The 12,031-nt window shown below is 37.9% G+C and overlaps 1 protein-coding gene across 1 annotated transcript in view; it reads right to left on the bottom strand.

The window, feature by feature from the left end:
• Positions 1 to 8,204, bottom strand: part of LOC150096792 (ankyrin repeat domain-containing protein 54-like) — a 129,551-nt gene extending 121,347 nt beyond the window's left edge. The window contains exon 1 of the mRNA XM_090407972.1: positions 8,029 to 8,204. Within this exon, the coding sequence (XP_090264098.1) occupies positions 8,029 to 8,121 (93 nt within the window). The 5' untranslated portion in view covers positions 8,122 to 8,204. The remainder of the gene's footprint in view (positions 1 to 8,028) is intronic.
• Between the last annotated feature and the right edge of the window lie 3,827 nt (positions 8,205 to 12,031).

Here is a 12,031-nt window from a genome sequence, read left to right as displayed (position 1 = left end):
CGTTGCTCCATAACATAGCTTTCCAAGCTTCCATGACCCACTGTACATACTTTGTGCACCACTGAAGGCAATGCTGCATGTTGGTTCAGGTATTGCAGTCATACCATGGAAAACAGTGTTGAGAGTCTCAGTTCTGAATGTTCTTGTGCAGATTTGTGTTCCAGCCAATGTCCAGAACTTTGTATTTCACCATGTGTTCAGCCGACAAATGGAGTTTGTACTCACGTTCAGTGAGTGTATGGTGGGCCATCTGCTATAGGATGACTATAGTGGATTTCTTGTATCTCAGGAAGGTATCACTAATTGTTGACCTGGGATGGCCGAACTTATCAACAATTTGCTGAACAGATAGGACTGCAATGTGGCATTCTATCATAATGCCTCTTTAAAACTCCACCAGTTTCTTTTTTGCAGCATTTCACTTGGACACAGCTGCACAGACTAGGGAGCATCATATTCCTCCAATTTATATCGGCTACAAACATGTGACTCGTTACGTGGCACAATGTACCTTGCCCATGGGGATACCTATTGACTTCTTTCCAGGCAGTGTATATTGCATAACCTAACTATTCAAATAATAACCATTCCTCAATGGATGTAACAAAGCACAGATATTTATTTGTAGGAAGTATAAACCATCCTGACAGCAAACAAAAAAAAAATTAAGTATTAATTTCACAGATTAAGATATAAGATTAGAAATAAGATTAAAAATTAAGTCATGAATTAGAGAATTAGAAAAATTAAGTCATGTACAACAATATGTACCATTCCCATCTACCAGAATGTTTCATGACAGAAGGGTGATATTGATGGGCAGCTTTAATCATGGCAGAAGTCACTCATTGTTTAATGGAAAAATAGACATCTAAAGCTAATAATTAACTAAATTTATTTAACCAATTAGATTAATATGCCAATATTCTGCTCTGGTCACCAAGGCAGCTTCATATGGTCTGAGGGTATGTTCTTGGTACCTCTGTGCAGTTATAGCTCCCCATCAAAAACATGGAGGGATGCAGCCACTGATCATTATTCCATGCCCATGTTCTAAGTGTCCCTTTCTCTGAAGTTGGAAGGATAGAATTGCATTCCTCATTCTCTCCAGATCAAACATCTAGATTCTGTTTGTATGCAAAAAGGGGATTCAGAGAACAGAGCTGTACTCCATTTGTCAGTGCTCTAAGTCAAGTTCATGGCACTTATTTCAATGAACTCTGAAGTGGTTCGCTCTTAATAGGATACAAACTACTGGCTTCCATGCATAGAGTCCAGTTGAGGTGAGCTTTTTAACACAGTTCAACTGGAAAGGTTTTCACCTGTGGTCACAGCAACCTCTAAAGACAACTGGTGACATGACATCACAGGAAATACATCTTGTTGATGAAACCCTTAGATAACCTTGACCAACTCTTCTTATAATGGTTTCAATTTCCTAAAACTGTATCCACAGTACTAAGATAACAACTAATGATACTTTAAGTCAATGTGTCACTTTCACCTGTGACTGCTCAACTTCAAGTCATCTAACACACCACCATCTCAAACATTACCTAAATGACGATGATGATGATGACTTGATATCCAGAATGTACTGGAGATGTGGTTAACCCATGAGCAAGTCACAAAATGTGATAGATCAGTTGCTATTGGATACTCAGAAGATGCATGCTAGAATGCCTATTATGTCAAATCTTCTCCTTCGAAGACAATTTAAAAATAAAATTTAGTGATCTACTGTGATATGATCAGTAGCACACAGAACTCAATACAAGATCAGTTGCTGATAGCAGTGTCCAACTACATTCTAAAGACAGGATAACTAGAGTAGGAATTAAATGAAAAAATAAATCATGAAATGATGCAAGAGGTGTAGAGAAAGATTCTTATGGAGGTGGAACAAAGTTGGGGTAATCATCAGCATAGGTCAGGAAAGTAATGGAGGTGAGGAAGACAAAACTGGCGTATGAAAAAAAGACAAGGTTGTAGCCATGATCCCCAGTTAAACAGAAAAAGTACTACATGCTCTCCGATCTCTTCCATATATAACACACAAGATCATAACAAAACTATCCCCATCCTCTATACCTGAGGTACATCTTAAAGGCAGTTAAAATTAAACTTGTTCATAAATTTCTTGCTGGTCTGGTTGGCACAGTGATTAACATATTTGCTCTCCAATGGAGTGCAGGTTCAAATCTGACTGTGGGTGTGAATAATTTTAATTGTTATTAGGTGGTAGATGAATTTCATTACTGGTATAAGACCTCTGTCTCCCATTTATTGAAAGCCTGAAGTGGTTTGAAAAATTTCCAGGTCTGTACATGGAAGGGGGTCTCCAGACTATTTAAAAATTTTAAAAATAATAAAATATGATAAATCCTTAGTTCACCTGCAGTACTAACATACTATTAGTTTACAACACACAACCTTTTGTGGGTCAGAGACAAAAAATACGTATATGATCTTCATGCCACTTTCAAACTACATATCCAAACAGCAACCTTAATCATTCTCCAAGGATCAGCCTCTTGCCATTGTGCATCCTGGAGTGTATAAGGTTCCTTATGCCTACAACTTAGCTTGCTTTGAACACACTGGCAAATCAGTTAACATCCACCTTGAAAAACATAAAAACTACATTCACGATCATCTGTATGGCAAGTAAGGCCTGGAAGTATGGCTGCATATTTACTTAAGATGTAGGAGAGGACAGTCATTCTTAGACAATATGTATCTATTTATTTTGTTGTTCTAGTGTTGTTTATGCTATAAAGCACTATTATGAATGATGCAAAAGGAATGGAGAGACTACAGTTAATAAAAGTGAAATGTTTTTAATTCCAAGTCAGCTTGATGTTAATTAGGCTATATGATTAGATAATATATCACAGCATATATTAAGGGAATGTGCAAAGGATTAAAGCTGTCTATGACTTGTGTGTTCAACAAGGTGTGGAAAGAGTACCTAAACAATGGAAGGAAAAAAACAGTGCAAGTAAAAAATAAAAACCAAATCGCTGACATCAAAATATAGACCAGCTTATTATATTTATATTTTAAAAATAAAATATAAAACTAGAATGATGAGGATATGAATCTTTCCAGAGAAAGAAGCACAGGTTTGTTAAAGGTCTTGCTCCAGTTATATTTCATAATAGAGTGTCAATCATAGATAAAGATGGATCTATATATATATATGGCAATTTTTTTGAGATTCTGAAAGTATATTTGCAAAATCCTTGATATTATTAACTAATCTTGCTGTTCCTGCTCTGATAGCACTTCCTTCTCATCCTTTCTATCATCACAAAAGACCATATAACTTCATTTCTATTCCAGTCAGGATATCATCCTCATCCAACCATGTTTCACTTATTCCAACAATTTTTTTGTTAACCAAACTTGATCACTGAAACCATTTCATCTTCTTTATTTCTGATGCTCCTGGCATTCGTAAATTATTATGTAGGCATTTATAGTAGTCAGAAACTTGTTGAAGGAGGGCCATGGAAAATTATAATTCCTTGATATATATCACATCTCACCTTGAAAACATTCAGTGATGATGCACTCACAATGTCCACTGGCAGTTTATTCCATTCACTGATAACACACCATAAAAAGAACCTCTAGTCCACTGGCAGTTTATTCCATTCACTGACAACACACCATAAAAAGAACCTCTAGCATTCTTCCTCGCTACACATTCAATCAACTTCCAGGGATGCCCTGAATCCCATACCTGCCATGAACTGCAAAATTTTCCCTGTATGTATGTATATATATATACTGTAGAACCTCTCATTAACTTGCCTGTTTCTATCATATCTCCTCTCTCTCTTTCTTCTATCTCTCAATCTAAAAAAAAAGTTTAAGAGGTAGGAGGAGGAAAAGATAAAGAGGTAGTCAATTCAGATGTAAATGTGGATGGCACCTAAGGGGATACTACAGTTTTTACATACTAATGATAGAAGCATCAAGAATAAGAGGAAGGAGTTTCTGGCAATGGTTAGTGCAACTTCATCAAAAGATACATGCATCAGCACGACTTGGCTAACAGCAGATGACATAGTTACAGGAATAGAGTGTCATAGATTTAGTATTTTCAGGGAAGATAGAGTAGATAGAACAGGGAATGGGGTACTGTGATGATAGCAGATGAATTGCAACCAACAAGAATAGGAGTCAGTAGGGCATGGTAGTTCTTTTGAGTCAATATGGTGTGAGACTGAGGCAAACAAGGCAAAATATAAAACTAGTTGTTGCTATAGTCCAGGGGATGCCAGGGATGGTGAGGAAGATATGCATCAGCAGATTATTACAATGAATGCAAGTCCAGTAATTACTGGAAGGAAATGGAATGAAGGAAATGAAATTTATATATTTAATGAAAGACAATTACTTGAATTAAAAACGTAAAGGAGGTGACTCAGGGTACAAGAGTGTTCGATCTGATTACAAAATCAGAAGACCTGTCCATAACTAAGGTGTCTAAAGTGAACACATGATGATCACTTTCCTCCAACTGAGGAAAGTGATCATGACTTGGGAGGTTGCAAAATGTGGAACTACAGGCAGGTGATTATGATACACTTAAGAAGCAGCATGATGCAGTGCCTTGGCATAAAAATCTACAAGGGAATAATGTTTACAGTGCATGGGGAATAGTCAAGGGATATCTGAAGAAAGCAATATTACACTATACCCAAGGTCAGGAAGGTAGATCGGGTGGGAGTTAGATGGATGAGTAGTATAATTAAGCATGAGCTGCAAAGAAAGAAAATGTTGTGGAGGGTATATAAGAGAAAGGTGATCCTTGTACTCTTCATGAGTTAGTTGATCACAGGCAAGAAAGGTGACCTGCATGATAAGAAAGGCAAAATCAGATTATGAGAAGAAATTAGCTGAACAGGCATAAGAAAATCCCGAATAGTTTTTCGTTGTGGCAAGTAGGAGGAAGAATGACTATGGAAGGATAATCTTAACGAGTGCAGATGGCAGAGAGGTGACAGAAGCAGACAAAATTGTTGCGCTACTGAGTGACCACTGTGTAATGGTATATCATCCAAATGAAGATACTATTACTGGCAGAAGTGGCAGAGACTGATGTGAGAATACAGGTTGATGAATTGGAAGCACTTAGAATATTGCAGAATATGAATGAAATATTGCAGGATTGGAGGAGATACTGGCTTGTGTTTTAAGAGAATGTGCAGGGGAACTGGCGATGCCTCTGACTAAGCTGTTTAAGTTCCAGATCTAGCAAAGTCCCAAGTTTGCATAAAGGAGGATCTGTCTGTGTTAGCAAATTATAGACCAATTAGCATCTGAGTGGTGGTAAAAGTACTGGAAAAGTTGGTCATAAAGAAAATTCAGGAATGGTTGGATAAGAATATGATACTTTATGAGAGGCAGCTGGCTTTGTGAAGGATGGATGCCATTTTAGTAATCTACTAACTTTTTTATAATAGAGTGACAGCTGAGTTGTATAAAGGGAATGGCTATGATACTGCTGGATTTTGCAAAACATTTGATAGGATATCAGATAGAACTTTGTTATGAAAACAGCAACAAATGAGGATGGATATGAAATTGATGATGTGGATAAAAGGATGGCTGATGGACAGATACCAAAAAGTAGTCTATGGAGGAGCAGAATCTAGTTGTGGGTAACTAGTGATGTGCTGCAGGGATCTCTGCTTAGACTATTGCCGTTTAATTTGTACATAAATGATACAGGAAATAATTTGAAGGGAGATATTCATCTGTTTGCTGATGATGCGAAGCTGGGTAGGGTCATAGTTAATCAAGGTGATGTAGAGACCTGGCAGGATGATTAAATAGGCTGACTCTAAGAGAAAAACATAATGGATGTCGATTTAATTTGGAAAACTGTAAAGTCACGCATTTTGGGATAAATAGATTAGAAGCTGTGTATCACATTGATGGCACTGTACTCCAGGAAACTGATGAAGCCAGGGATCTGAGACTAGTAGTAAGACAGAGGATTGAAGTTTAGAGGGTATATTGCTTAAGTAGCCAGATTAGATCACTAGATTAGTTGGTTATTGAAGAACATGACAAGAGGGAGATAACGGAGTTATCATTTGTCTTTTTAAAGCTTTAATACAACCACATCTAGACTACTGTGCTCAGGTCTGGTCACCTGGATTTCTTGGGGATGAGATCCAGAGATTAGTGACCAATATAGTGAGTAGTCTGTGGAGAGCTCTCTATGAGAACAAACTGAGGGTTTGTGGGTTGTAAAAGCTGGCTGACAGGGAAAAAAAAAATATATGCGCACGTGTGTGTGTGGGGGGGTAATATGATGGAAACATTAAGTTACTAAAGGATTTTATAGGATTTATACAAAGGAAATATTTCAGAGCTTGGCTAGATGGGAACAAGAGGTCATCCCTGGAAATTGAGTAAGAGTGTGGTCAGAATGAGCTTGAGGTCTAGATTTTTTGCTTCGAGAATGATGAATGAATGAGTTGCCTGAGTCAGCTGTCAGTGCTTTGTCAATGGTTGAGGGAGAGGTATGACAAATATTGTGTTGATAGTTTGGGTCTCCCACAATGAGTCTTAGGACTGCATAGAGGTGTCGTGTATAATAATATTTTGGAGCAAATGGGAATGCACAAAGCTGATGGCATGGATGGGGGTGTGGTTGACTGACAGACACCAGAGAATAGTGCACAGAGTTGAATTTCAAAAGACATTTTGTAAAAGTTGAAAAATTAATTCAAAGGATTATTTGGATTTGAAGAACACATTGACAAGTAAAGATAAGGAGGTGGTTATCCTTCTTTATCGGGCTATGACTTGGCTACATCCTTGACTACTATGCACATATATGGTCACCTGGATTATTTCCTGGGGATCAGGAATAGAGGAAAGGATCCAGAGACAGGTGACCAAGCTGGTGGCAGGTCACTGGAATGTTCCTCATGAGGATAGACTGAAAGTCTAGTTGACAGGCAGAAAAGAGGGAACATGATAGAAACTAAAGGGGGGTTCTATAAGATTGAAACAAAAGAAAATTTTCAATACATGAGGAATAGCAGGAGTCATCCCTGGAAGTTGTGTAAGTGTATGGTTTATGGGGCATAAAGACTATATTTTTTGCTTAGCATGGTTAATGACTAAAATGAACTGCCAGAGACAGTTGTAAATGCCTGGACAGTGAATGAGTTTAAAGAGAGGTATGATAGGTATGAATAATGGCCGTGTGATGAATCCTTTGACTCCATAGAAATATCTATATAATAATAATTTAAAAAAAATAGATATAAGAAATAATAAAGAGAAAAAAATCTTTATTTTTTGTACATATAATTAAAGGAAAACGGAGCCAGAGATAGAGGTCAGAAACAAACTCTCTAGTTGGTTTACTTAGTGCAAAAACTTGTTCTTACGAAATTAAATTTCAAAATTTTATGTCAAAATTCAATACCGATGGACGGTCATAATTACAAATCAGTTTTCTTATTATAAAAACAATATGATTCGGTATCTGTTTACTGAATATGTTAACTCGCCATTTTCAGTATATTTTAGCGAACAATACTGTCATTCATCCTTTCCGTCTCTGCATGAAAAATCCGTTATCTTAATTTACTACATATTCGAATCTACGCAAGCACTGAAATGAATATTGTGCTAATCTTCGCAATACACAACTTGTCAGTTTGCAAGCATTTACTTATTTCTATTTCCAAGCGGTAATATTATTATTATTACTAATATGAGAATATGGTATGGGGGGGGGGGAGTAATATTACGCATGGTGAAGATCTGTGTCACACCATGACCCAGGTAAACAATTGCATAAAAGATGGCTAAGATACAGTTACATGTATTTATGAGTTTCATTTTAATATACGCACACTTTAGTCCTGAAACCCTAGAAAAAAAATATATATATATCATTGTAGCCTGTTTTTTTTTTCATATTGTTACAACTTTTTTTTAATAAATAAATAACTGTTTTCTTTAACAGCAATAATGTTTTTGACTTACTTTATCTTCGTGACGAGGAGGAGATTCCACAGACATACTAGTACTTTCGTTGCTGTCACAACCTGTATCAACCCCAGAATCGCTATCAGACATGATTCTAAAAATAATATATATCCAACTTGTAAAGATTATGTAAAAATAACAATAGAAAACTAAATATTAATAACGAATGGACTATAAACACAATCACGAACAACAGAGATTGTTTGCATATGAACTAAGTGTCCCTCTAACGAGCAACGGTTAAACTAACAACAAATTTCAAATACTGTATATACAGTATATATATATATTTATATTTAAAATAACTTGGTATCTTTAACATATATTATACCCAAGGTAAAAAAACTTTCTATATATATATATATATATTATTATTATTATTATTATTATTATTACGGACAACTCCAAAGAGTCGATAGACTCATCGAGGGAGTCTATCGACTGCCAAGAACAACTATTCGACATTCACACAGTATCTATCATACCTCTCCTTGAACACATTCACAGTCATGGCACCCACAAACAGACTCTAGCAGCTTATTCCACTCATTCACTACTCTCCAAGTAAAAAACCTAGCTCTAATGCCCTTGCTAACCACACTCTTGCCCAGACAGTGTGGTTAGCAAGGGCGTCCTCCCACCACCAGCCCTATTCTCAAAAATATCTTCTGAATTAATCTTATAGAAACCCTTCAGTAATTTGAATGTCTCAATCATATCACCTTTTTTTCGCCTATCAACCAATTTCTGCAACCCACGAATTTTCAACCTGTTCTCATAAGGTTCACTCCGTAGACCTGCTATCATCTTAGTCACTCGCCTCTGGGTCCTCTCCACCTCCTCCCCATCAAGAAGGAACCTAGATAACCAAATCTGTGCACAGAAGTATAGCTGGGGTCATATCAAGGCTCGATACAGAGGAACAATAACTTGTTTGTCTCTGCTTGTTAAAGTAATTTTCAGAAGCTAAGTGATTTGATGAGCTGATTTAGCCACTTTTGCAATGTGCCCCTAAACTTCAATTCCCTATCCACCTACACTCCCAAATCCCTAGCCTTGTCAATCTCATGGAGTACTGTTCCACCAATGTGATATACTGCTGCTAATCTTTTCACCCCAAAATGCATAACCTTACATTTTGCCACATTAAATTGACATCCATTCTCCTTAACCCAGTCCTCCAAACTATCCAAATCATCCTGCAAAATTTTGACATCCTGTGCACTCACTATTGCTCTACCCAACTTTGCATCATCAGCAAACAAATCAAAACTTCCTCTCAGATCCTTTACTATATCGTTAATGAACAAATTGAATAGTAGTGGTCCAAGAACAGAACCCTGTGACACACCACTAGTCACAGGCCGTCTTTTGGCCTCTACTCATTAATAAACCACTCTCTGATATCTCTCCATCAACCACCATATATATATATATATATATATATACTCTTTATTCATCTAATCTACTCTCTATATATAAAAAGTTAAGCTGAAATTTGAAACGTTTTTATGTCACGTTTTTTGTCTTATCAGCTTACCGGCTTACCAGCGTGAAACTCGGGGGATTGGGCACCGTAGGCGCAAGGGAGGGGAGGAGCCCCTAATATATATATATAAATCAGCTAACACCTTTTTGTTCCCATATAGGGAGTAGGCGAGGCTGTTTTTTAAGCCCTATCTAACTTTTGGAGACTGAGTGGGCAGTTCAATCTCCACTGGTAGCCAATCAGAGATAGCTGGCCCAAGGCTATCACTACTTAATCGGCACGCAGTGAAGAAGGCGGCTAGTAAGTGCCGCCGTCTGGTGGTCCCTAACCCTAACACAATATATTTAATGTCTGAAAATAGTGTGGGTTCGACGGCCGATTTTCTTGAGTTTACGGGACGAAAAACCCTAGTTTCCGGGAAGAAAAACCCGCTAGCCCGTGCCCGAGATCGATTAACTCTGGAACCGGCCGAGAAAAGGCTTACAAAAATTTCCTCTCGTCGGCGACTAGATTCGAACGCCTTTCGTCGTGCGGTCAAGCCCTGTAGAATGCAAACGCCACTTCTACTGAGCTATACAGGCCGCTCCCCCTAATATATATATATACATAATCTTATTCAAGAACACAAACATATTTCATTCACTGTAACGTGAGCATCATCATCACCAGGGAGATAGACTGGTAACCATATTCAATATATGAGTCATAAAAATGAGTCATTTATCATTATGTGACATCACCATATTGGCCTGAAGTACAAAGCCTCATAAAGGGAGGGCACCCACTCCACAACTACCACCACCATCATCCACACCGATGCCATCCACCGCCCACTACCACCACCACCAGTACCAATACCTCCACAGGCAACCACAAACATTCACCCCCATGGCAGGACTCGAATCCACAGACCCCTGGCTGGAGACCGGCTTCAGTAATCACTCAGCCAACCAGGCCAGCATGAGTGAGACCATATGATTACATTATTAGACTTTAAAGCAAAAAATTAAAACGTTCAAAAAAAAAAAAAATCAGCTAACGCCTTTTATTCCAGCACAGGGAATAAGCGAGGCCGTTTTAAGCCCTATCTAACTTTTGGAGACCGAGTGGGCAGTTCAATCTCCACTGGTGCCCAATCAGAGATAGCTGGTCTAATGCTATCACTTATTAAGCGACACGCAGTGAAGACAGGCGGCTCAACAAGTGCCGCCATCTCGTGATCCCTAACCCTAACTCAATGTATTTAATGTCTGAAATAGTGTGGTTTCCACGGTCGATTTTCTTGAGATTACAGGACAATAAATCCGAGTTTCCGGGACAAGAAGTCCGCTTGCCCGTCCAGAGATCGACTAATTCGAGAACAGGTTAAAAAAAAAAAAAAAAAGGCTTATAAAAATTTTTTCTAGTTAGCAAATAGATTCGAAACCAAGCAGGGTTCCTTCATGCAGTTAAGCGCTATGGTATGCAAACGCCACATCCACTGAGCTATACAGGCTAATTAAACGTTGTGTACATAAAAATTAAATTAAATTATTAATAAAAATAATAATATTATTATGAACAATGAATAATAATCACATCCCAAAATTTATAGACTGGCATATACTCAGAGCGGTTAAAGATTGCCCGATTTCATAGCATTTCCTGGAAAAGACGATCAAATTTGAACCTGCTGAAATGCATACTCTTTATCTGCTTCCAAAGAACTCCGTGTCGAGTGTCAATAGCATGAGCAGAAAAGCTAGACTTGTCAGATTCCAAAAATTCAATATACTTGTTGAACGTTTTTCACTTGGTTATATTATAAATTGTCCATGTGGTTAGCCTAGTGGCTTTGCGCTTCGCAACCATATGCATGGGGAAGGAGTGTCCTAGGTTCGATTCTCGTCGGAGACGTGAGGAGCTGAAGGATCTTCCTCAGCCATAGCCAAGTTAGCTAGTCTTGGGGGCTGGCAATAGGGTTTTTCCACCAGTTTATCTGGTGTTTTTCATCATGCAAGCAGGCAAACCGGCCCCGTGAACACACAGGGATACAGCCAAGAATACCTTGAGGCATAGAAGTGATCATTCTGTCCTTGTATTTCGGTTACGAAATCCAAGCATGCTTGGAAGGTTGTGGGCCTTAAAGGCCTGTTAAAGCCATTGCAATAGATATATTACAAATTAAAGATAGCAAGAATTATATACTTGGTTTAATCCTTTATCCAAGTGTATGCAAACAAAGTTTGCGCCTGAAGTATCTTTCAGGAGTTGGGCAACTCGTGGCAAAAGGTGGTATGACTTCATATCACTTTAGCATTATACATCTCCTTGCAGACATGTGTAATGCTATACATTAGAGGAAAGGTCACTACCCAGACCGGTTTCGACCTTTATTGAGGTCTCATCAGTGGGAGCCAGACCTGGAGATGAGATTCCAAGATTGAAGTAATTCAGAAGTCTTATTTTACTATATGTGTTGCCAAAAGATGTCACACTTATTATTAAATACTTTGGATTAGAGATAGATAG

Source organism: Typopeltis vanoorti, chromosome 18 (assembly GCF_054136105.1).
Source record: "Typopeltis vanoorti isolate ZY-2024b chromosome 18, IOZ_Tvanoo_1.0, whole genome shotgun sequence".
Classification (NCBI taxonomy): domain Eukaryota; kingdom Metazoa; phylum Arthropoda; class Arachnida; order Uropygi; family Thelyphonidae; genus Typopeltis; species Typopeltis vanoorti.
This window is presented reverse-complemented; position numbering and strand designations above follow the sequence as displayed.